The sequence below is a fragment of the Salvelinus sp. IW2-2015 genome, linkage group LG32 (genome assembly GCF_002910315.2).
Source record: "Salvelinus sp. IW2-2015 linkage group LG32, ASM291031v2, whole genome shotgun sequence".
Lineage (NCBI taxonomy): Eukaryota > Metazoa > Chordata > Actinopteri > Salmoniformes > Salmonidae > Salvelinus > Salvelinus sp. IW2-2015.
The window spans coordinates 10,963,433-10,990,262 of NC_036871.1; the positions used below are offsets into that span (position 1 = coordinate 10,963,433).

The 26,830-nt window shown below is 40.9% G+C and overlaps 1 protein-coding gene across 2 annotated transcripts; it reads left to right on the plus strand.

Annotated features, from left to right (window-relative positions):
• Positions 1-1,158: 1,158 nt before the first annotated feature.
• Positions 1,159-26,619, plus strand: LOC111956790 (ras-related protein Rab-3A-like). Of its 2 annotated transcripts, none has more exons than XM_023977408.2 (5): positions 1,159-1,252; positions 17,473-17,697; positions 22,224-22,342; positions 23,738-23,862; positions 24,135-26,619. In XM_023977408.2, the coding sequence occupies exons 2-5, from the start codon at positions 17,473-17,475 to the stop codon at positions 24,323-24,325; spliced, it is 660 nt and encodes a 219-aa protein (XP_023833176.1). In that variant the 5' UTR covers positions 1,159-1,252; the 3' UTR covers positions 24,326-26,619. The 2 variants fall into 2 exon arrangements, with proteins under 2 accessions (XP_023833176.1, XP_023833177.1); XM_023977409.2 differs by lacking the exon at positions 1,159-1,252 and adding an exon at positions 16,872-17,324.
• Positions 26,620-26,830: the final 211 nt, after the last annotated feature.

Sequence of the window (26,830 nt, forward strand, 5' to 3'; positions counted from 1 at the left end):
ACTCTGGGTCTTCCTTTCCTGTGGCGGTCCTCATGAGAGCCAGTTTCATCATAGCGCTTGATGTTTTTTTGCGACTGCACTTGAAGAAACTTTCAAAGTTCTTGAAATGTTCCGTATTGACTGACCTTCATGTCTTAAAGTAATGGTGAACTGTCGTTTCTTTTTGCTTATTTGAGCTGTTCTTGCCATAATATGCATTTGGTCTTTTACCAAATAAGGCTATCTTCTGTATACCCCCCTACCTTGTCACAACACAACTGATTGGCTCAAATGCAGTAAGAAGGAAAGAAATTCCAAAAATTAACTTAAGGCACACCTGTTAATTGAAATGCATTCCAGGTGTCTATTTCATGAAGCTGGTTGACAGAATGCAGAGTGTGCAAAGCTGTTATCAAGGCAAAGGGTGGCTATTTGAAGAATATAACATATATTTTGATTTGTTTTACTTTTTTGGTTACTACATGATTCCATATGTGTTATTTCATAGTTTTGATGTATTCACTATTATTCTACAATGTAGAAAACAGTAAAATAAAGAAAAACCCTTGAATGAGTAGGTGGTCTTAAACTGTTGACCGGTAATGTATGCATATGCATAGGCTTGACCGAAATGGTAGCAGAAGGTGAATGTTGAACTTTTGTTGCACACATATCTAGATGATGCTGCGTAAAAACACAATAGGTGTGATCAAGGCATTATACCTCAGTGGCCAAGTCCCCAACAACCTGGATGCTCCGGTTTTCAGAGGAAATGGAAAGAGAGCCTGTGAAGAGTGTCATCACTAGTGTCATCACTAGTTACCACAGCCACAACGTCATAAACCCCGCCTATTTCTAATTTATCTTCTTAAAATTGTATATTAAACCTAAACCTAACCCTAACCTTAACCACACTGCTAAGAGTATGCCTAACCCTAACCTTAAATTGAGACCTTAAGGCAACCCAAAATGTTTTTGCACTTCTACTATGTAGCTGATTTTGACTTACTGGCTGTGATAACTACTGTAAACAGGTAGAAAGGAGACGCTCCATCTTAACTCCTCCTCCACATTTACTGGATTGGTTGAATAGTGCCCCAGGTTGCTCAGCATGCGTAACAGTATTGATTGGTACTCCAGACTGCCAGTCATCGTCTAGCTCTACTATGAGCCCGCCCCCTCGGTAAGAATCACGCAAGTGACGCCCTAGTTTCTGCAGGTGCAACACTGGGTACTACTGCAACGGAGCTGCAGATAAAACAGACAATTCACGGTAAGCCGCAACCTGTATTGTCTGGCGAGGCATTTAAACAAATAACAGTAGCACCAGAAAGTGTTTGAATATGTTGGCAGATGTAAATCAAATAATGGAGGGCAAATGTAGTCGCAAAATAAGGAAGAGTAACCTTCATTTGACATATAGACAAGGATGCTTCGCTAGCATCAATAATAGCCTAGTATGCTAGCTAAGCCTAATTGCAGGGAGACATGTATTTTCTGGTGAACTAATGTTTATGCTGTCTTTAAAACGAAAAATAGCGACATTTTGTCATTAAAGCAACAGTCCTTTTGAATGACCGTGAGCAGCTATTACTGGGTAGAAGTGTTATTTTTTTCTTCTGATTGAATTGTACGCGAGACCCTGTACCCTTTAACCAGTTTCTGGACCTAGTTAGGAAACAGTGGTGACCCAAAGAGATGGTCTTAGCCTAATTGAWCTCCCTGTGACCAAGACGGCTAACCCATGCAAATGCAATTAGCTACCAACATACGTTGACTATAGTAAATGTCAAGTTAAACCGCCTGATGTAACTGCATGTCCATTCAATGTTAGACATGCGCTAAAATCTATTCTCAAGACACCCAGCCATAGCTTGTTAGCCAGTTTAGCCAATGATTGCCTAAGCCGCAACGTTTCCGCCTTGTTGATCTTGGTCGGGTGCGTTGGCAAAGACAGGAGTGCCATAGACGATTTTAGTGTCTAAAATGTCCAACCAATGTAAGCAGTAACTATCTACGTTTATCTATAACAAAATGTTTTTTTATTGAATTGCTAAACTGTGAATAATATAAAGATTATCGCAGTATCGTTTATTTCTGGTTAAACGTTATAAGCGCACTATAATATGCGGGACCAGACTAGCATCCCAGGACTTTCCCCTATCTGTTGTTGAAGATGGGGGAAATTGAATAATGTACAATACACGTTCCTTTAGGAATACCCTACATTTGGGAAGAGATGGGAAGGAAATTTCCACTTCCCCAAGATGGGGTTATGGACATGTTATTTTTTTWKGGGGGGGGGGGGGGGTGATCCTGTGCTTTAGCGGAAAGATGTCTTTTGAAGTAGGTTAGCTGATTAAACTCAACTCCACGATTTACAATGTGGTTAAGTGGCAAATAGTGTCTGCGGACTGGAGCGCCGACTTCACATAAAATTATTTTTAATCAAAAACGACTGATTACAGCACAAAGAATAGCCCACAATTACAGGGAATTTGGAAAGTATTCAGACCCCTTGACTTTTTCCACAGCCTTATTCTAAAATGGATGAAATTGTTTCTCTCAATCTACACACACTGCCCCATAATGACAAACTGGTTTTTAGAAATGTTTGCAAAAATAACAATTAAATATCAAATGTACATAAGTATTCAGACCCTTTACGCAGTGTTTACAGCCTTGAGTCTACTTATGTATAACGCTACAAGTTTGGCACTAGAAGTCGACCGATTATGATTTTTCAATGCCGATACCGATTATTGGAGGACAAAAAGTAGATACCGATTAATCGGCCGATTTATAAAAAAATATATATATATCATACACACACACACACACACACACATTTTTGTAATAATGACAATTGCAACAATACTGAAAGAACAATGAACACTTTTATTTTAACTTAATATAATACATAAATACACACACGCACACAGCTCTGAAGTGACAATGATACTGAAGAGTCTGCTTAGGAGACAAATACTCTCAACTGTTTGAATAAAAATAGAGTTTAAGTTACCTGTGATGAATGTTGAAAACAAAAACTTTAATTTCTATATGCAGGAAATCCTATTTTAATAATGGGCATGGTAAGAATTGACAACTAAAGTGCGAGTCATAATTCCCATGACACCTTCTAGCAAAATTTGAAAAGCGGTTCCTTCATTTATTCCATAGGATATTTTTAGATTCACTTAAAATAAGGTCTGTTTCGTGTAGGCTTACATCACCGTGCCAATTTTATAACTGTGTAGATATCCATAGGACAAGGTAACTCAGATCAATATTGGCTAAATATAAGCGAAGATTTAAAAAATTGTAGAGTGGATTTATGAAAATATGTTGACAAACGTTACCTTATCCTAGTGAGATTTACACGGGTATCAAAACGTCGAGGCGGTTTAAGCCTGCATGAAACACAGACCTTATTTGAAGTAGATCAAGACATTCTCTATGGAAGACATGAACGGTAAAATAACGAAGGAACCCCTTTCAAATTCAGCCGCAAGTTATTACAAGAATTATAACGCGTCGACTATTTCTCTCTAAACCATATACCTTTGACTAATCYGGAAACTATCACCTCGAAAACAAAACGTTTATTCCGTTCCGTATTTTATCYAACGGGTGGCATCCATGAGTCTAAATATTCCTGTTACATTGCACAACCTTCAWTGTTGTCATAATTACGTAAAATTCTGGCAAATTAGTTCGCAAAGAGCCAGGCGGCCCAAACTGTTGCATATACCCTGACTCTGCGTGCAATGAACGCAAGAGAAATTACACAATTTCACCTGGTTAATATTGCCTGCTAACCTGGATTTCTTTTAGCTAAATATGCAGGTTTAAAAATATATACTTGTGTATTGATTTTAAGAAAGGCATTGATGTTTATGGTTAAGTACACATTGGAGCAATGACAGTCATTGATTGATTGTTTTTTATAAGATAAGTTTAATGCTAGCTAACTAGCAACTTACCTTACCTTAGCTTACTGCATTCGCTAACAGGCAGGCTCCTCGTGGAGTGCAATGTAATCAGGTGTTAGAGCATTGGACTAGTTAACTGTAAGGTTGCAAGATTGGATCCCCCGAGCTGACAATGTTAAAAATCTGTCGTTCTGCCTCGTTCCTAGGCCGTAATTGAAAATAAGAATGTGTTAACTGACTTGCCTAGTTAAATAAAGATTAAATAAAGGTGTAAAAAAAAAWATATATAAATAAATCGGCGCCCAAAAATACCGATTTCCGATTGTTATGAAAATTTGAAATCGGCCCCGATTAATCGGCCATTCCGATTAATCGGTCGACCTCTACTTGGCACACCTGTATATGGGGAGATAATCTCATTCTTTTCTGCAGATCTTCTCAAGCTCTGTCAGGTTGGATGGGGAGCATTGCTGGACAGCTATTTTCAGGCCTTTCCAGAGATGTTCAATCGGGTTCAAGTCCGGGCCACTCAAGGCCATTCAGAGACTTGTCTTGAAGCCAGTCCTGCGTTATCTTGGCTGTGTGCTTAGGGTCGTTGTCCTGTTGGAAGGTGAACCTTCGCCCCAATCTGAGGTCCTGAGTGCTCTGGAACAGGTTTTCATCATGGATCTCTCTTTACTTTGCTCTGCTCATCTTTCCTTCAATCCTGACTAGTCTTCCTGGCACTGCAGCTGAAAAACATCCCCACAGCATGATGCTGCCACTACCATGCTTCACTGTAGGGATGTTGCCAGATTTCCTCCAGATGTGACGCTTGGCATTCAGGCCAAAGAGGTCTTGGTTTTATCAGACCAGAGAATCGTGTTTCTCATGGTCTGAGAGGTGCCTTTTGGCAAACTCCAAGCGGGCTGTCGTGCCTTTTACTGAGGAGTGGCTTCTGTCTGGCCTGATTGGTGGAGTGCTGCAGAGATAGAAGGACAACTATCTCCACAGAGGAACTCTGGAGCTCTGTCAGAGTGACCATCGGGTACTTGGTCAACTCCCTGACCAAGGCCCTTCTCCCCCGATTGCTCAGTTTGGCCAGATCTAGGAAGAGTCTTAGTGGTTCCAAACAGTGTTCTTGGGAACTTAAATGCTGCAGAATATTTTGGTACCCTTCCCCAAATATGTGCTTCGACACAATCCTGTCTCGAAGCTCTACGGACAATTCCTTCGACCACATGGCTTGTTTTTTGCACTGAAATGCATTGTCAACTGTGGGACCTTATATAGACAGGTGTGTGCCTTTCCAAATCATGTCCAATCAATTTAATTTACCACAGGTGGACTCCAAGTTGTAGAAACATTTCAGGGATGATCAATTGAAACAGGTTTCACCTGAACTCAATTTCAAGTAGTGATGCACCGATATGACATTTTTGGCCGATACCGATATCCAATATTTTCCTTGCCATTAAACCCAATAACCGATATTTAACATTTTAGCAGCCTTTTAAGCATTCTAGTACTGTTAAATAGTTAACACAAACACACAACGTACCAGCATCATTGCATACATATCGATGAATCATTGTGACATATGAAATACGAGTGATAGTGTAATCAATGTGTAATAACTACGTAAAAAATGTATGAACGCATTCAATTATTATGTGACGTGTAGTCATATTCAGGTCCTGATTGGTCAACAAGCTTATTTGACACGTCAAACAGTGTTATTTGACGTATCTCTGACACGCAAAGACCCAAACGGCGTTCCATAAAAATCCTGGTTGAGAATGAAATGACTGAACAACGAAACAGTACAGCAAGTAAGTGAAAAAAATAGCAAAATGACATCATCTGTTTCAGTAGCTATAGCTTGGTGTCATCTAAAATAACCCTAATTTATAAGAAATGTCATATTTGATTAATGGTGGTCGGACCCATCTATGTGAAGCTAATCACAATAAGGATTACCCACTATAGTGGACTTTGCGGTTAGCCTTCAAATTAAAATTATGGCATAATTCTACTATTTGTATTAATTTGCGTCACTGTCAATGACATACTTTTATTTTGTAGGCAAACCGCAAATTCCGCTATTGTGCCTAATCCGTATTGTGGCTAGCTTCACAACACATAACCCTGTCCGGTCGAGCGTCACTAGCCAGATGAAGCTAGCTGGCTGCTTATCACGTTAGCTTTGGTCAACAGGGTTAAGTAGCTGGCTAGCTATTTATTTTCATAAATTTAATTTAAATTTAATAGGCAAACAACAAGTGGCATCCTAGCTAATACTTACTCACAAGGATTCCTAAATCATTGCTAAGAATAATTAAAATGACTGCAGTTTCTACAGGTCATTGTTTTCAGGCTGGTTGTGTTGGTGCTAGCTACGTACCAAGCTAAAGCTAGCTACCCCAGAAGTTGCGGTCGAACAAATTATGCTTTATTACCAACGCGGAATTGTAAACACATAATTTGTGACCGGTGTTTGCTTGTTTGCAGACTTTTGTTCAGCTTTGACAGTGCTACTATATCTTTTTTGACACGCAAAGACCCAAACAGTGTTCCATAGTATGTATGTCGTGAAGCTAATAGCAGTGATGCTATTACTGTGTAACTCCGGTAGGGCAACATCTGAAAAATAGCGCACTTGGTACTGTGTACCGGTGCTCGACCAGTCGGCGAAGCCAACATCACCCACGACAGAGAACGGTTGATTGTCGAGGGCAATGAATTCCATTATCTTGGCTTTAATGGATTTCGCCTTTTGAGCTGTCTCGCCAAAATATTCTTACTCTTTCAAATGACTGCTCAACATGTTGACTGCTCGATCCACACCGCAGACATTGTGGGCTAGGTTAATAATGCTGTGTTGCATGTGTAGCGCCAAATTTTATGTGGTGTTATTACGTCATGTACCTACGTTATGTAGGTATGCACGGTACTTTTGACATCGGTTTTAGACATCGGGCCGATACCGATGTTGGCATTTTTAGCTATTATCGGCCGATTCCGATATGTTCACTGATATATCGTGCATCCCAAATTTCAAGTCTTATAGTAAAGGGTTTGAATACTGTGGTGGTTAATTTCTTTACTATCAAATGAGGAGAGAAACTTATCACACAAGTCAGTTATACATAAACTAAATCTTTATTCACTTATTAATAAGGGAGCAGGTCAATATAATTCTATAAAAGCCCCTAAGATATTCTGTGTTTTTATTTACAGTGGTGATGGACAGCTGGAGGCATTTTGTTTTTCACAAGCATAGCGGAATGTGAATTCTGCAAACAACAATTCCAGGATTGGAGGATTCTAGATGAATATCTACGGGGCATTTTTCATTAGGGCAAATCTGGTCTGTGAGAATATCTAAGGGACTTTTATATAATTATAAGGCAGGGTTAATAATAATAATACACGGTGGGTAACAGATCGGCTCTCGGAACTCATTAAGAGGCGGCTTCTATCTTCAATATGCTTTAAATGCTTTGTTTACAGTAGTGATGGACAGCTGGAGGCATTTTGAAAACATGTTTTCATACTAGAGGTCAACCGACTATGATTTTTCAACGCCGATACCGATTTTATTGGAGGACCAAAAAAAGCCGATACCGATTAATCAGCCGATTATTTAAAAAAATATATATATATTTGTAATAATGACAATTACAATAATACTGAATGAACAATGAACCCTTTTATTTTAACCTAATATAATACATAAAATCWATTTATTCTCAAATAATGAAACATGTTCAATTTGGTTTAAATAATGCAAAAACAGTGTTGGAGAAGTGCAATATGTTGCATGTAAAAAAGCTAACGTTTACGTTCCTTGTTCAGAACATGAGAACATATGAAAGCCGGTGGTTCAATATTCCCAGTTCTTCAATATTCCCAGTTAAGAAGTTTTTGGTTGTAGTTATTATAGGAATTATGACGCGTCGACTATTTCTTCTATACCATTTGTATTTCATATGATATCATAAGGTGAATGCACCAATTTGTAAGTCGCTCTGGATAAGAGCGTCTGCTAAATGACTTAAATGTAAATGTAAATGAAATATACCTTTGACTATTGGATGTTCTTATAGGAACTTTAGTATTGCCAGCCTAATCTCGGGAGTTAAACAGCGCTGTGCTTCAAGCATTGCTAAGACCTGCTCACAAACGCAGTAAAGTGCTGTTTGAATGAATGCTGCCTACCACCGCTCAGTCAGACTGCTCTATCAAATATCAAGTCATAGACTTAATTATAATAAACACACAGAAATACGAGCCTTTGGTCATTAATATGGTCAAATCTGTCAAATATAATTTAGAAAACAAATGTTTATTCTTTCAGGGAAATACGGAACCTTTACGTATTTTGTCGAACGGGTGGCAACCCTAACATGCTGACCAGCCCGGACACGTCGTGTGCGCGAGCGTCGCAAAATAAATTTAGAAATCCATGTTGTTCAATTATTGCACCCACACTGCTCGCGCGCACCAACAAGCATCTGCGACGCCATGGGCTAAAATAGAAGTTGTTCCTATTTCTGACGCAGATCGCGCTGAAAGTCATCTCCTCATTGGTTTATAGAAGCAGGTACCCACGTGCCATCTCCTCATTGGTTATACCCACGTGGGTGATTAAAAGACGAACTTTGTTGCCGGTTGTCGTGGTAATACAATGAAAGTTTAGATGCGAAAAAGCCTGGAAGGAGGATAGATGACTAGAAACGATTCGGTTGGCCGTTTTATGTGTGGATTAAATGTCGGAGGTCCTTGTGCATTTCAGGTAAAATAACAACTCAATGTTTATATCCCAGGACAAATTAGCTAGCAACAGCAAGCTAGCTAAATAGGACAAATTAACGTTAGCTAGCAAGTGCAAGCTAGCTAGCTAAATTGCCATACATGTTTAATGCTTTTCGACCTGTACCCAAATTAATGTCATTGGTTGAGAGTTTGTTTTGATATTTTAACCTGCGTGTCGTGATCGCGTTTGGTGTGGGGGGCAAAATAAATGTATGCACGATAGCGCACGATGGCGCACGCCATCGGGGTTGGGTTCCGTGTAAGTCTAAATATTGCTATTACATTGCACAACCTTCAATATTAATTCTGGAAAATTAATTACAGTCTTTGTTAGGAAGAAACACAGTTCACAACGAGCCAGGTGGCCCAAACTGTTGCATATACCCTGACTCTGCTTGCACTGAATGCAAGGGAAGTGACTGTCACGCCCTGACCTTAGTTCCTTGTTTATGTCTCTATTTTGGTTTGGTCAGGGCGTGAGTTGGGGTGGGCATTATATGTTTTGTTCTATGTTTTGTATTTCTATGTGTTTGGACTGGTATGGTTCCCAATCAGAGGCAGCTGTCAATCGTTGTCTCTGATTGAGAACCATACTTAGGTAGCCTGTTCCCACCTGTGTTTGTGGGTAGTTGTTTCCTGTTTAGTGTAGTGCACCTTGCAGAACTGTTCGTTTGTCGTTTTGTTGTTTTTGTTCAAGTGTTAGTATTTATTAAAAGTTAATGTGGACACTTACCATGCTGCACCTTGGTCGTCTTCTCCTTCTCCCGACGACAATCGTTACAGTGACACAATTTCCCTAGTTAATATTGCCTGCTAACATGCATTTATTTTKACTAAATATGCAGGTTTAAAAATATATACTTCTGTATATTGATTTTAAGAAAGGCATTGATGTTTATGGTTAGGTACATTTGTGTAACGAATGTGCTTTTTCTCCCGAATGCGCTTTTGTCAAATCACCCGTTTGGCAAAGTTGAAGTAGGCTGTGATTCGATGATAAATTAACAGGCACTGCATTGATTATATGCAACACAGGACAAGCTAGTTAACTACACATGGTTGATGATATTACAAGGTTAACTAGTGATTATGTAAAGATTGATTGTTTTTTATAAGATAAGTTTAATGCTAGCTAGCAACTTACCTTGGCTCCTTGCAGCCACAAGGTCCTTTTGATGCTGCACTCGTGTAACAGGTGGTCAGCCTGCCACGCGGTTTCCTCATGGATTGCAATGTAATCAGCCATAATCGGCGTCCAAAAAGGCAGATTAACGATGCAAACAATGTTTCCATGATGGGCTATTAGCAGGGCAATAATAGACTCTTCATAGCCCGGGTATTGTAGGTGTGAAAATCCCCCCCTACTTGCAATGTGTTCGATGCTTAAGTACTCTAAAGTGTTACATTTCTAACTAAAAACCTCATGCAACCGCAAAATGTTGGATAAAGCATACAGTATACTGTACAGTAGCTGTTCATCAACCTCTTTATGCTTTTGTAAAAAAATTATGAGAAAAAATACTTTCAAAATGCAGATGTTTATTCCAACTACATTTTAGTGGCACTATTACCCCCCCCCTCCCCCAGCTCCACGACCACTGGTAAAACCTTGCTGAGATCAATGTATTTGTAGCATTGTTGTATCGTCAATTTCTCAAGCCAAAACGTCTTGATGGCCTTCACCAGTTCATCATTGCTTGGCAGAGTTACGGATTAATGTTTTCAATGGATACCGAACAAGTTCGATCGGGTTTAAATCATGAGACCTACATGTGGAGATGAAAAATATATTTTTAGATATACTGTAGGCGACATGAGTCTAACTAGTGTTGAGTAATGTGCTGTTAAGTGTTGTAGGTCTTTTATTTATTTTTATTTAACCTTTTGTTGACTATATAAAGGTCTACTTACTCTGCTGGCGTCTTGACCCAGTTTATGCCCTCATTTGCAATGCAAACCCAGGCTGGAGTTTCAGTAAGCAACAATTTGTTACGTTCATTAGCCTACTTTATTCACATTGTTCTGTTATTCAGTGATATTTATTCCCATAGTAATCTATTATGGATCTATCCATCCACTGTTTCGTGCTGCTCTGAGCCAAGCATGAGGACTGGTCTTGATAAATCTGAGATTTTTATTTTCACTGAATCTCCGTTTTGGGTATTGGTTAGCCTACAATTAGGGTGTGGAAATGTTAGGATTATTTTGCTCTTCACTCGCAGTCACTTAGTAGCCTACTCCCGACCGGTCRCATTGTACAGCTCCATATTTTCCTGACGAAAACCCTGAGGATTTAGTTTTTCTTGGAATAGAAACACCATAATATTAATCAAATTAATTAAACAAATGTTGTTATATTCTCTAGTACAGCCAATATTAATAACAGTCAAATGCTTCTCAAAGATGCCCTCTGGTGGTCAAACTAGCACGAACTAGCATTAATGGCAACAATGGCTGCTGACACTTAAATAACGTGTCATAGAATTCTACGACGCAACTTTTAAAGGAAGAACCACTATGTACACTACCGGTCAAAAGTTTTAGGACACCGACTCATTCCAGGGTTTTTTCTTTATTTGTATTATTTTCTACATTGTAAAATAATAGTGAAGACAATAAACTATGAAATGACACATATGGAATCATGTAGTAACCAAAAAAGTGTTACACAAATCAAAATATATTTTATATTTGAGATTCTTCAAATGGCCACCCTTTGCCTTGAGAGCTTTGCACACTCTTGACATTCCCTCAACCAGCTTCATGAGGTAGTCACCTAGAATGCATTTCAATTAACAGGTGTGCCTTGTGGAATTTATTTCCTTAATGCATTTCAGCCAATCAGTTGTGTTGTGACAAGGTAAGGGGGGTATATCAATCAAATGTATTTMTAAAGCCCTTTTTACAGCAGCCGATGTTACAAAGTGCTATACAGAAACCCAGTCTAAAACCCCAAACAGCAAGCAATGCAGATGTAGAAGCACGGTGGCTAGGAAATCTTTTCAGTGGCAGGGACTGGGAGACTTGTCAGGATCAAGGRAAAGATGAATGAAGCAAAGTACTGAGAGATCCTTGATGAAAACCTGCTCCAGAGCACTCAGGACCTAAGACTGGGGTGGAGGTTCAACTTCCAACAGGACAACGACCCTAAGCACACAGCCAAGACAATGCAGGAGTGGCTTCGGGACAAGTCTCTGAATGTCCTTGAGTGGCCCAGCCAGAGCCCGGACTTGAACCCGATCGGACATCTCTGGAGAGACCTGAAAATAGCTGTACAGCGACACTCCCCATCCAACCTAACAGCTTGAGAGGATCTGCAAAGAAGATTGGCTTGAAGCGTCATACACAAGAAGACTTGGGGCTGTAATCGATGCCATAGGTGCTTCAACAAAGTACTGAGTAAAGGGTCTGAATACTTATATATATTTGTTTTATTCATGACGCTCCTCATCCATAATTATCGGATATACGGTAATTGTGCCAGCCCTACTGTAGAGATCTTTTCAGTGTCAAAAGCACTATACACTGAGTGTATAACACCTTAAGAACACTTTCCTAATGTTGAGTTGAACCCCCCCCCTTTTTGCCCTCAGCTTCAATTCATCAGCGTAGGTTTTTCGAAAGCGTTCCACAGGGATGCTGGCCCATGTTGACTCTAATACTTCCCACAGTTGTGTCAAGTTGGCTGGATGTCCTTTGGGTGGTGGACCATTCTTTATACACACGGGAAACTGTTGAGCTTGGAAAAACCCAGCAGCGTTGCAGTTCTTGACACAAACCGATGCGCATGGCACCTACTACCATCCCCGTTCAAAGGCACTTAAATCTTTTGTCTTGGCCATTCACCATCTGAATGGCACACATACACAATCCATGTCTCAATTGTCTCAAAGCTTAAAAATCCTTATTTTAACCTGTCTCCTTTTTATCTACACTGATTTTAAGTGGATTTAACAGATGACATCAATAAGGGATCATAGCTTTGGATTCACCTGGTCAGTCTGTCATGGAAAGAGCACGTGTTCCTAATGTTTTGTGCACTGTGTTTGGTACCATTAATAATACCATAATCTCATTGCATTTTTGAATGGCAAGAGTACGCAGTGACATTCAAGCCATCAAAATCACATGGGTCATTATACTGTAATAAGCATATGCCTATTTCCAAATTCAGTTTGGTTTGATTCAAGATAATGTAACATAGCATAGCATCCAGTGCTTGACTTGGCAGGAACTCATCAAATCAAAGTTTATTTTTCACGTGCACCGAATACAACAGGTGTAGTAGACCTTACTGTGAAATGCTTAGGCTCTAACCAAGAGTGCAAAAAATGTATTAGGTGAACAATAGGTAAGTAAATAAATAAAACAACAGTGAAAAATAACAGTAGCGAGGCTATATACAGTAGCGAGGCTATATACAGTAGCAAGGCTACATACAGACACCGGTTAGTCGGGCTGATTGAGATGGTATGTATGTGTAGAAATGGTTAAAGTGACGATGCATATATGATGAACAGAGAGTAGCGTAAAGAGGGGGTGGCGGGACACAATGCAGATAGCCCGGTTAGCCAATGTGCGGGGGCACTGGTTGGTCGGGCCAATTGAGGTAGTATGTACATGAATGTATAGTTAAAGTGACTATGCATATATGATAAACAGAGTAGCAGCAGCATAAAATAGTCCGGGTAGCCATTTGATTACCTGTTCAGGAGTCTTATGGCTTGGGTGTAAAAACTGTTGAGAWGACTTTTTGTCCTAGACTTGGCACTCCGGTACCGCTTGCCATGCGGTAGTAGAGAGAACAGTCTATGGCTGGGGTGGCTGGGGTCTTTCGACAATTTTTAGGGCCTTCCTCTAACACTGCCTGGAGTAGAGGTCCTGGATGGCAGGCAGCTTAGCCCCAGTGATGTACTGGGCCGTACGCACTACCCTCTATAGTGCCTTGCGGTCGGAGGCTGAGCAATTGCCGTACCAGGCAGTGATGCAACCAGTCAGGATGCTCTCGATGTTGCAGCTGTAGAACCTTTTGAGGATCTGAGGACCCATGCCAAATCTTTTTAGTTTCCTGAGGGGGAATAGGCTTTGTTGTGCTCTCTTCACGACTGTCTTGGTGTGTTTGGACCATTCTAGTTTGTTGATGTGGACACCAAGGAACTTGAAGCTCTCAACCTGCTCTACTACAGCCCTGTCGATGAGAATGGGGGCGTGCTCGGTCCTCCTTTACCTTTTAGGTTGTGTCATCTGCAAACTTAATGATGGTGTTGGAGTTGTGCCTGTCCATGCAGTCATGGGTGAACAGGGAGTACAGGAGGGGACTGCGCACGCACCTGTGGGGGGGCTCCAGTGTTGAGGATCAGCGTGGCAGATGTGTTGCTACCTACCCTCACCACCTGGGGGTGGCCCGTCAGGAAGTCCAGGATCCAGTTGCAGAGGGAGGTGTTTAGTCCCAGGATCCTTAGCTTAGTGGTGAGCATTGAGGGTACTATGGTATTGAATGCTGAGCTGTAGTCAATGAATAGCACTCTCACATAGGTGTTCCTTTTGTCCAGGTGGGAAAGGGCAGTGTGGAGTGCAATAGAGATTGCATCATCTGTGGATCTGTTTGGTTCGGTATGCAAATTGGAGTGGGTCTAGGGTTTCTTGGATAATGGTGTTGATGTGAGCCTTTACCAGCCTTTCAAAACACTTCATGGCTACGGACTTGAATGCTACGGGTCTGTAGTCATTTAGGCAGGTTGCCTTCGTGTTCTTGGGCACAGGGACTATGGTGGTCTGCTTGAAATGTTGTTGAAAATGTCAGTGAAGACACCTGCCAGTTGGTCAGCACATGCCTGGAGCACATGTCCTGGTAATCCATCTGGCCCCGCAGCCTTGTGAATGTTGACCTGTTTAACGTCTTATGGCTGCAATCCCGTTAACGGGATGATATGACAACAGCCAGTGAAAGTGTAGGGCGCCAAATTCAAACAAGAGTTTTAGAAACTTCAGAGTGTTTTCTACCCAATGCTACCACCAATTATATGCATATCCTAGCTTCTGGGCCTGATTTAACAGGCAGTTTACTTTGGGCACGTCAGTCATCCAAAATTCCGAACCTTTCCCTGTATGCCGAAGAAGTTAAGGATGGTGTGACAAAGTAACTGTAACTCAGTGTACGCATCCTATATATTATGTTTACATCTAAATGTTGAATAACATATATGATTAAATATGAGAATACTTTTGTGAAGATAGCAATGTGATTTTAGCCTTTTTAAATGAGAATTGCTTTTCATATAAACTTGTGCCCATTCAGTAACCACGCCCAAGTGAGCACAGACATTGTGTCGGCGTGATGGAACTCCCCCTTTTGGCTTAAAAGGACCCGCTAACAAAATGTCATTAGACCATCCTGATGGACAGCGTTAGCTGAATGTCACGAAATGGTTTAAAACTACGAGACCAAAACATGCCGGGTTGCTGCTGGCGTGTAAAGTGGTTGGGAGCCTGACCCTGAATAATCAACCATTGATACCAAAAGACGTGAGACGTTAGTCTACACGTTGAAATAGTGCGAAACTCTGAAGCTCTCAACCTCAACACTAGAAGCTAAGATAACCTCACATAAATGTGTGTGCATTAGGCTTGTGCAGTATATTGTTTACTGAGTTATTTGGAAATGGCCATGGGATGATTTTTCACTACCGTCAATACCATTTGAAACTATTTMTTTTAAGTATTTCAATACATTTTAATATTTGTAGCTACTTTTTAAAGTAATAAATACCTGCAGTCAACTTGTGCAATACGTTAGGAGATAAAGCAGATCGCTTTTTGTCTTTTCACTTGTCACATTATTTCACATTAGGAAGCTTACCGTAGTTGCCCAGAACAGTTGAGACAGTCATGTGTTTGTTTGTAAGTAGCACAACGGGAGAAAGCAGGAGCAGGTCCAGCTGTGTATAGACTGGGATCGTGTTTTGTAATGCAAGTAAAGGTTTTATTTTTCTTCAATAGAGTAATCAGGGACGTGCAACTATAGTATTCCTTCACAGAAAATACATTAGTGCAACACATTCATGAGAAAATAGCTTAATTTTCATCAGATGGCAAGAGAAGTGCAACACTATTTGGCTAGCAGCCACACAAGTAGGCTAAATGAGCTTACAATGAAAAAGCCAGGTCTTTTTTTGAAAAAAACTATGCATGGCCATCAGATTTCTAATGTTTATTATAAAAAGAGTGTAGCCAGCTACATTTCCTAATGTTTTGCTAAAATGTAATCTTGCATTTTTACCGGAGAAAAGTAGCTACACATCAGTCAGAGCGCTGTCTGCTGATAGAATGCCCGTCAGGGGAATTCTCAGTGGAGAAGTGCAGCTGAAGCACTAAATGTGTCTGATGTCGAGCAGAAATCACAATAAGAAGCATTTCAGATCTTCATTTACAAAACGCAGAAAGATATTTCTTATGTGTTGCATCTTCTTTTCCTGTAAGAAAAATGCAGAATTCTGCATTAACACAACCCCTAAATTTGACTTGCTAGTTAATCGAAGGAAGTGGCTGAATTAATAAGGTGACTGGGCATCATATTGCTCTCTGCTATGTTTGAGATGTCTAAAGCCCTTTTGGATGAGTTAGTGGCAGCTGTACAAATATCTAGATTTTCTTTTTTTCTCTCACTTCTCGGCTGTTTTCTCTCCTCTCTTCTTAGAGCAGAGCAGGCCTGTTGCCCTAGCGACTTAATATTACACACAGACACCACGTGTACACATGCTACTTCAGAGCCGGTACTGTTCTTCCTTCAGACGATCATGCGTCAACTTTGTTCATTAGCATAATTTCTCTCATTCACATTCGCTTATCCAAATTCACCAAAATTTATATTCGGTAGCTCCTAACTATATATGCATGACTATGAGCTGGATTACCTGTCTTTGCAATTAGTTTATTTTTGTTTACGCTTGTTAGCATATTTAGCTAGCAGCCTCCATGGAAATTCCCTATTACTTGTGCTATTTTTGTTAATATTCTGGTAATAGACGCCCAATGGGCTTTTTTGCATGTTTTGGCGCCCCCTTGTGTACTAAGCCAGTAATACCATATATCCCGGTATGACGATATGAAAATCTGGATACCGCCCAACCCATGTGTGTGTTGGAGTGTCAGTGTGTAGAGTCCAGTGTGCATAGACAGTGCAAAAATAAAATACAAGGGGCAACTCAGTCCGTCTAGCCATTTTGTTAACTATTTAGCAGTCTTATGGCTTGGGGATAGAAGCTGTTCAGGAGCCTGTTGGTGTCAGACTTGATGCACGTTCGGAAGCAGCGATAACAGTCTATGGCTTAGGTGGCTGGAGTCTTTAACCATTTTCCGGGCCTTAAGGTGAAGTTACCATTTTATTAGGCATATAAAATATAAATAGCTCCAATACACATATTCCTATACAAAAGGTGCAGAGATGCATTCTATAAGCGTCATGGTTCCTACAGCGGGCTCAGAATGCACTGTTTGAAAACTAATTATTTTGTAGTGGACGAACGTGCGCAGGTCAACTTTTTTTTCAATGTGATTTGTTTGACAATCGGAAGAGAACCTCCTTGGCAGGTTGTGTTCATGCCACTTTAATAGGTAATGCATATTTACCATTAAAATGCATGTCTTTACTATTAGTCCCATTTTATATATATTTTTTAATCACAAACTGAAAGTCCTGGGGAAAAAATTGAGACCCCGAATGTCCCGGTATGATTTGCGCTCTGCTTTTCTCCCTCCAAAGATGGCCTCAGCAACAGCCACCTATGGACAGAAGGAGTCCTCCGACCAGAACTTCGACTACATGTTCAAGATCCTGATCATTGGCAACAGCAGTGTGGGTAAAACCTCCTTCCTGTTTCGCTACGCTGACGACTCCTTCACGCCGGCTTTCGTCAGCACGGTGGGCATCGACTTCAAGGTGAAGACCATCTACAGGAACGACAAAAGGATAAAGCTGCAGATCTGGGTGAGACACTGACCTTAACTGATTCTGTCATCCTTCTGTTAACCACAAATGAGGTCATGTTCGTTATTAGTGGTGTTCTGGCTTTAAAGGTCCAATGCAACTGTTTTTATCTCAATATCAAATAATTTCTGGGTAACAATTAAGTACTTTACTGTGATTGTTTTCAACTGTGATTGTTTTCAATTAAAATGGTAAAAAAAAGAAACAAAAATAGCTTCTTAGCAAAGACCAATTTCTCAAGCAAGAATTTTGGTTGAAGTGTCTAAGAGTGAGGAGAGAAACTGAAAACAACCTGTTATTGGCAGAGCGGTTTGGAACCGTGATGTCACAAGGCAGGCCGAAACTCCATCCCACCAAAACAGGCTGAAATTTCAGGCAGTCTTTTGAAACRGCTCTTACACTAAAAGGGCAGTATCATACTTTTCACAATTTCACATTAATTTGAACTTCATAGTGTGAATATATATATATACAGTACCAGTTAAAAGTTTGGACACACTTACTCATTCAAGGGTTTTTCTTTATTTGTACTATTTTCTACATTGTAGAATAATAGTAAAGACATCAAAACTATGAAATAACACATGTATTAATCAAAAAAGTGTTAAACAAATTTAAATATATTTTAGATTCCTCAAAGTAGCCAATCAATCAAATGTATTTATAAAGCCCTTCTCACATCAGTTGATGTCACAAAGTGCTGTACAGAAACCCAGCCTAAAACCCCAAACGGCAAGCAATGCAGGTGTAGAAGCACGGCGGCTAGGAAAAACTCCCTAGAAAGGCCGGAACCTAGGAAGAAACCAGGCTATGAGGGGTGGCCAGTCCTCTTCTGGCTGTGCCGGGTGGAGATTATAACAGAACATGGCCAAGATGTTCATAGATGACCAGCAGGGTAAAATAATAATAATCACAGTGGTTGTAGAGGGTGCAACAGCTCAGCACCTCAGGAGTAAATGTTAGTTGGCTTTTCATAGCCGATCATTCAGAGTATCTCTACCGCTCCTGCTGTCTCTAGAGAGTTGAAATCAGCAGGTCTGGGACAGGTAGCACATCTGTTGAACAAGTCAGGGTTCCATAGCCGCAGGCAGAACAGTTGAAACTGGAGCAGCAGCACGACCAGGTGGACTGGGGACAGCAAGGAGTCATCAGGCCAGGTAGTCCTGAGGCATGGTCCTAGGGCTCAGGTCCTCCGAGAGAGAGAAAGGGAATTAGAGAGCATACTTAAATTCACACAGGACACCGGATAAGACAGGAGAAATACTCCAGATAAGACTGACCCTAGCCCCCCGACACAAACTATTGCAGCATAAATACTGGAGGCTGAGACAGAAGGGGTCGGGAGACACTGTGGTCCCGTCCGACAATACTCCCGAACAGGGCCAAACAGCCACCCTTTGCCTTGATGACAACTTTGCACACTCTTGGCATTCTCTCAATCAGCTTCACCTGGAATGCTTTCCCAACAGTCTTGAAGGAGTTCCCACATATGCTGAACACTTGTTGGCTGCTTTTCCTTGATTCTGTGGTCCAACTCATCCAAAACCATCTCAATTGGCTTGAGGTTGGGTGAGTGTGGAGGCCAGGTCATCTGATGCAGTACTCCATCACTCTCCTTCTTGGTAAAATAGCCCTTACACAGCCTGGAGGTGTGTTGGGTCATTGTCCTGTTGAAAAACAAATTATACTCTGGATCTTCCTTTCCTGTGGCTGTCCTCATGAGAGCCAGCTTCATCATAGTGCTTGATTGTTTTTGCGACTGCACTTGAAGAAACTTTCAAAGTTCTTGAAATTTTCCGTATTGACTGACCTTCGTGTCTTAATAATGATGGATGATCGCTTCTCTTTGCTTATTTGAGCTGTTCTTGCCATAATATGGGCTTGGTATTTTACCAAGTAGGGCTATTTTCTGTGTACCACCACTATCTTGTCACAACACAACTGATTGGCTCAAACGCATTAAGAAGGAAAGATATTCCACTATTTCACTTTTAACAAGGCACACCTGTTAATTGAAATGCATTCCAGGTGACTACCTCATGAAGCTGGTTGAGGGAATGCCAAGAATGTGCAAAGCTGTCATCAATGCAAAGGGTGACTACTTTGAAGAATCTCAAATATACACATTTTGTTTTACTTTTTTGGTTACTACATGATTCCATACATGTTTTTTCATGGTTTTGATGTCTTCACTATTATTCTACAATGTAGAAAATAGTAAAAATAAAGGACCCTTGAATGAGTCGGTGTGTCCAAACTTTTGACTGGTGCTGTATATAACACAGAACAATCTGTTTTTTGACTGCACTGGGGATTGCTCCCCCAAATTACAAATGTATCTCATCTTATGGATACATAGTCGCCTGGTTTGGGTGAAAAACTGACATTGACAGATTTAACTACAGTGGTAAGTAATCGCCAACCCTGGCCTTGGAGAGCAAATGTACAGGGTATACAGGCTTTTGTTTCAACCAAGCACTAACACACCCGATCCAAAGAATAAACTGCTCGACAAGAGCATGATCAGTTGACTCGGGTGTATTATTGTTGGACTGGAACAAAAGCTTGCATAACCTGTAGCACACCAGAACCAGGATTGGTGACTACTGTTTTACCTTATTTTCATATGAATGAGCTCAAAGGTCTTGGCATGCAGGCTAGTTCTCCAAGTTTGATACCAACAAGCTATACAGTAATGGGGGAAAGATGGGAAATATTGCATGACAATAGGCTAGACTCATACTAGAATAGTAATATATGCCATTTAGCAGATGCTTTTCCGTATGAAAGTTTGGCTTTTTAGGRGGCGAGTTTGTTTAGGATTTTGTCAGACCCCTATGCTTTCATGCACACATCTCCATTAGAGGCCTATGACAGGGGTGCCGGGAGAGGGAAGGGGGCGGAGAGGAGCAGTATCCGCAGTATCGGTACACTAGCAGGAGGTTTGTGTCTCTAGTGCCAGTCTCTCTCTTTCTCTTGCTGTCTGATTCTCTCTCCACCTCTCTCTCTGTCTGTGGCTCCTGTGAGGAATATGTTTAGTTCTGAAGAAGATTGGTTGTGACACCACGTGCGTCATGGTGGGTTGTCTGCATCCACCCCCTTCAGCAGAGTAGACCTCGCTGTCGAACAACACATACAGTACCAGTCAAAAGTTTGGAGACACCTACTTATTCCAGGGTTTTTATTTATTTTTACATTGTAGAATAATAGTGAAGACATAAGGAATCATGTAGTAACCAAAAAAAGTGTCAAACAAATCTAAATATATTTTATATGTGAGATTCTTCAAAGGAGCCACCCTTTGCCTTGATGACAGCTTTGTACACTCTTGGCATTCTCTCAACCAGCTTCATGGGGTAGTCACCTGGAATGCATCGCAATTAACAGGTGTGCCATGTTTAAAAGTTAATTTGTGRAATTTCTTTCCTCAATGCGTTTGACTAAATCAGTTGTATTGTGACAAGGTAGGGTTGATATACAGAAGATAGCCCTATTTGGAAAAAGAACAGCTCAAATAAGCAATACACACACAGCTCAGATCTAAGGTGGTGGTAGCTATTCTCATCACAAGACTTTAATAAGGAGAGTACATCCACACCCAATATATAATCTTGATTTATATGCTGCTTGACGTGTGGAATAAATCAAGATTATATGCTGTCAGTGTGGGTTTACTTTATTCATATGATTTTGTCAGCACGACCACGTCCCTGTGTCATAAGATAGCTGAAGACCGAAAATGAACAGAGATGCTGATAAATGTGTGTGGTTTCCTAAATCGCCTCGATTAATATGCCAAAGCGGCTGCCATTGCTGTCTCTCAAGTGTAGAATAATTTATGGCCTAATGACGCCCATCTATCGCACTGCTATCTCACTGCTTGTTTAAATGTGAAATATGCATAAATCGCTCCGCCATTTCCAGGTTGCTAAAATTCAAATAGTTCAAGCAATCCACACTATCCACACTATCCACAAGCAATGGATAGTGTAGAGAATCATTGTACCATATAAACCGTTGTGAAATATATTTTCATTAAACAAAAAATATTGTATTTTCAGCTGTTTGAAGCTGGTGTACAAAACCGAATGTAAAAGACACAAACTAAACTTAAGAATGGGAAGCATAGAAATAGAGCACATAGAACCAATCTACCACTTCTTAGACAAGCTTTCATTGAGAGTGACAGATCTATAACTCACATTTCTATGTGAATGTGGTCGGGTCGCCCCGAAAGTTACATATTTCAGGTATAGAACAGTGTTTTACCCTGATATACTGCACATGTGCTGCACATGTGCACAATATTCTGAAGTTAGTATCTTGTCTTTTTTTTATCCACAACTACATTGTTATATGCAGCTACAATGTTTAAACATGGATGTGGGGTTAAACTTAATGCGTTCTTTTTATATGCTGTAGTACATTGGTATTTGGAGTGCTTTTTCTGCTGCAGGACTATTTTTGTGCATGATTATGTGTGTGTAAGATAATGATTCATTGTGTGATATGTGTGTTTCTCCCAGGATACTGCCGGACAGGAGCGCTACAGGACCATCACCACGGCCTACTACAGAGGAGCTATGGGCTTCATCCTCATGTATGACATCACCAACGAGGACTCCTTCAACGCCGTGCAGGACTGGTACGGGACCTGTGTGTGTGTGAAACAACTGTATGCATGTTTGTCTGTCTGTATCGGTATTTACGCTATATACAAAAGTATGTGGACAGCCACACCGTTGCTGACAGGTTAATAAAATCGACCACACAGCCATGCAATCTCCATAGACAAACATTGGCAGTAGAATGGCCTTACTGAAGAGCTCAGTGACTTTCAATGTGGCACCGTCATAGGATGCCACCTTTCCAACAAGTCAGTTTTTCAAATGTCTGCCCTGCTAGAGCTACCCTGGTCAACTGTAAGTGCTGTTATTGTTAAGAGGAAAGATATATTAGCAACCACGGCTCAGCCACAAAGTGGTAGGCCACACAAGCTCACAGAATGGGACCGCCGACTGCTGAAGCGAGTAAAAATTGTCCGTCCTCGATTACAACACTCACTACCGAGTTCCAAACTGGCTCTGGAAGCAATGTCAGCACAAGAACTGTTCGTCAGGAGCTTCATGAAATGGCTTTCCATGTCCGAGCAGCTGCACACAAGCCTAAGATCATCATGCACAATACCAAGCGTCGGCTGGAGTGATGTGAAGCTCGCCGCCATTGGACTCTGGAGCAGTGGAAACGCGTTCTCTGGAGTGATGACTCATGTTTCACCACCTGGCAGTCCGACGGACGAATCTGGGTTTGACTGATGCCAGGAGAGCGCTACCTGCCCCAAGGCATAGCGTAAACTGTAAAGTTTGGTGGAGGAGGAATAATAGTCTGGGGCTGTTGTTCATGGTTCGGGCCCCTTAGTTCCAGTGAAGGGAAATCTTAACGCTGCAGCATACAATGACATTCTAGATGATTCTGTGCATCCAACTTTGTGGCAACAGTTTGGGGAAGGCCTTTTCCTGTTTCAGCATGACAATGCCCCCATGCACAAAGTGAGGTCCATACAGAAATGGTTTGTCGATCGGTGTGGAAGAACTTGACTGGCCTGCACAGAGCCCTGACCTCAACCCCATCGAACACCTTTGGGATGATTTGAAACGCYGACTGCGAGCCAGGCCTAATCGCCCAACATTCGTGGCCGACCTCACTAAAGCTCTTGTGGCTGAATGGGAGCAAGTCCCCCGCAGCAATGTTCCAACATCTAGTGGAAAGCCTTCCCAGAAGAGTGGAGGCTGTTTTAGCAGCAAAGGGGAGACCAACTCCATATTAATGCCCATGATTTTGGAATGAGATGTTCGACGAGCATTTTATTTGGTCATGTAGTGCATGTTCTGCAAAATGTGAATAATTTGATGACTGGGTGAAAAAATGGCAGTACCAGTCGCTTTGCCCGCTTGGATGAGGGTCAATGCATGGAACTCAATTTTCTTTAGTTGTGATAGGACCTGTAATATAACTACAACAATTGAATGTGTGTGTACAGGTCCACCCAGATCAAGACGTACTCCTGGGACAACGCCCAGGTCCTACTGGTGGGAAACAAGTGTGACATGGAAGACGAGAGGGTGGTGGCAGCAGACAGGGGCCGGCAGCTCTCTGACCAACTAGGTGAGTTGGAACACTGTACTTAATTACCCAGTAATATAATAATAAATCCTGTGTCCTTTCCCTAGAAAATGAGTCATTGTTTTATGTGCCTACTCTGCTATTACTGTGTACAGCTGAGTAATTACGTTCTGGTTACCGGAGTAGTTATTGAGCAACTTCACGCCATAAATACAAGTTCATGTAAAGTGTTGCTCATTACAACAAATACACATCACGTTACATTCAAACTACTCTTTAATTAATCAGACATCTGTCTTTCCTCTCCTCTGCAGGCTTTGAGTACTTTGAGTGCAGTGCCAAGGACAACATCAACGTCAAGCAGACGTTTGAGCGGCTGGTGGACATCATCTGTGAGAAGATGTCAGAGAGCTTGGACAACGCCGACCCCGCCGTCACAGGGGCCAAACAGGGGCCCCAGCTCACCGAGCAGCCCGAACGCCCCCACCAGGACTGTGCTTGCTAAACACCCACTACACACGCACCATACACACACACACACACCTGACCCCTCACACACCTTTTCCTACAGCCTATGCTGGTGGAAGAGGTCTGTGATGGGTTTGTGTTTTAGATGGAAGAGCCTGGCTGAAAACTATGTTATTCCATATTTCAGTCCCCCGTCTATCCAAAGGTGTTTAGAGTCCAAAGTTCACATTCTGACTCCCCTTACTGCGGCCTCGAACCTGAAGGGATTTCATGTATTTTTTCGAAGGGCCACATTGCTTATTATCTGTTTACTGTTGATAGTTTTGCTGTTTTTTTTAGATGTCCTCGATTGGCTGGTTAGCAATCAAATCTATTTAAGTGGCGTGAGTGAGGTATGTTCAAAGTCCACATTTTGCATAACAAATATTTTTATGAGATTTGTTTTTTCAAACTTATCCGACCAAAATCCCATGCATATCGGTTATCAGTCATGGTCATTTCCTAATATTTTATCATTGCTGGATTTAAGAAAAAGAACTTGATGATGTGGTAAGTACTGGTCCCTGTCCCAGTTTAAATGTTTTATTGTTATTTTTTTAACCCATCTTTTCTTTTCTTTTTTTTGCAAACCTAGAAAAGTGTCTTTAAGTAGAAGAGTATATTTAAATGTTCAACTTCGTAATATAATAAATATGCATTTTAGAATTCTTAAATATATAATCAAATGGTATAAAATTACAATACTTTAAGGTGAAAAAATATCTGTCCTTTGTGAGAGGTGCATGTTTTTTTTTTTTTTTGTTTTACCATGGAACATCTAAGAGCTGTTGGCCACGTCCCGCTGAATCAAACTGGTTTGTTTGTTTGTTTCGCTGTCAGGGTCGTGTGAACAACAGTTGAAAATGTAGCTTCTTATTCCTTGTCAGTGTGCATCACTGCTATTCTACAGCACAATCGCCTCTTCATGTGTATTCATGTGTACAACACACACACCCACAGTCAGGACAACACTGGGCTACTGCACCCATATACTACAACACTGACCAATGTTAACATCACGTTCCAATCTTTTTCCCATAGTCCATATGATTTGTCTTTTATTTTTATTTTTTTAGCATGTTCAACATCATGTTTGTGTGATTTTGGTCTGTTTCAGTGTAGAGATAATTGCTTGTTGGTATATACATGAGGAAATCGTAGCAACGAAATGCACTCAGGCACATGAAGATATTTGGTCAGTTATGTCACGACCATCTATATTTACACACAGTATTATGTCTTATTTATTTTTAGATGAAGTTCTTCATAGAGCGCAGCCCGCAAACAATCTATCACAGTTGAAAAAAGGCTGTTATCAGTATTGTATGGGGTGGTTAGTTTAAACCAGGCTGTCCTTTTTGAGATTGAATTGGGTTGAAATACTCCAGCCCGAAAACACTTACATTCCACTGTATGTTCTCCTGATTATGTACAAGCTGTTTCAATGGGAACTGCTTTCACTTCCATTTTCCATGTTTCTAAACCAACTGAACCTTTTAGGGTGGGTGTAGTACCAGTGTGAATACTGTATTACTCTCAGAGAAATACTGTGTCATTGGCCAGCCTGGTTCTCCAATATTAACTGCCAACAAACCTGCTAAAGGTCATGTCTGTTACAAATACTGTTTATGTGAAGTCTTTAGGCAGCTTTGCGTTCATGTTTTTTTCCAAAGATGTCCCAATTAGACTACCAAGCCAAAAATGACACCCACTGGGACAAGACTTGTTTGACATGTTTTTGGAGCTGCACTGAGTAAAAGGCCTGTAGTCGTGTAAGAGAAGCATTTGGTATGTATGCCTACTCCCTGTGGCAGTTTTCAAAAAGGGAGAAGTGTGTAAAGTATAATCAGTACTTTTTTATTTTATTTAACTTAGCCAGTCAGTTAAGAAAAAAATATTATTTACAATGACGGCCTACCGGGGAAAAGTGGGTTAACAGCCTTTTTCAGGGGCAGAATGACAGATTTTACCTTGTCAGCTCGGGGATTCGATTACTGGACCAGCTCGGGATTTGGTTACTCGCCCAAAGCTCTAGCCACTCGGCAACCTGCCGCCCCTAATCACGTCCTATTATTTTTGATGCAACAACTTTAGTTTTCCTTGTTTTGTGTTTTGCTACAGCTGTAAACTTGCCTCTGACTTAGGTATGTGTCCAATTCAGCTTTCTTAGCTCTCCTCCCTTCCCCCTGTAAATAAGCATTTTTTTGTTGGGTTTTAGTCTTGAATTGTCCTGTAATACTGTAACTCCAGGTTTGCTAAAACCAAGGAATTAATAAACAAAATATAAAAGCAGTATTTGTATAAACTTAGTAAACATTTATTCGAATCTGAGAGAACTCCACATTTTAGCTTTCGATGTACAGTAAGTAGTCCCTTAGTCCAAACTGATAATTGTATCACCCTCATCGAGCCACTAGGTGGCAGAAGTATAGAGCTCCCAGTACATCAAATAAATTTAGGGATGTAGTTCAGTTCAAGCATTATTTTTTCCCTTTTCATTCTG

What these genes read in the sequence shown, in the direction of transcription:
- LOC111956790 (XM_023977408.2), top strand. Translation starts at nt 17,473, where the DNA reads ATGGCCTCAGCAACAGCCACCTATGGACAGAAGGAGTCCTCCGACCAG. An exon ending in GGATAAAGCTGCAGATCTGG is followed by an intron (nt 17,698 to 22,223) that starts GTGAGACACTGA and finishes TGTTTCTCCCAG; the next exon opens with GATACTGCCGGACAGGAGCG. An exon ending in GCAGCTCTCTGACCAACTAG is followed by an intron (nt 23,863 to 24,134) that starts GTGAGTTGGAAC and finishes TCTCCTCTGCAG; the next exon opens with GCTTTGAGTACTTTGAGTGC.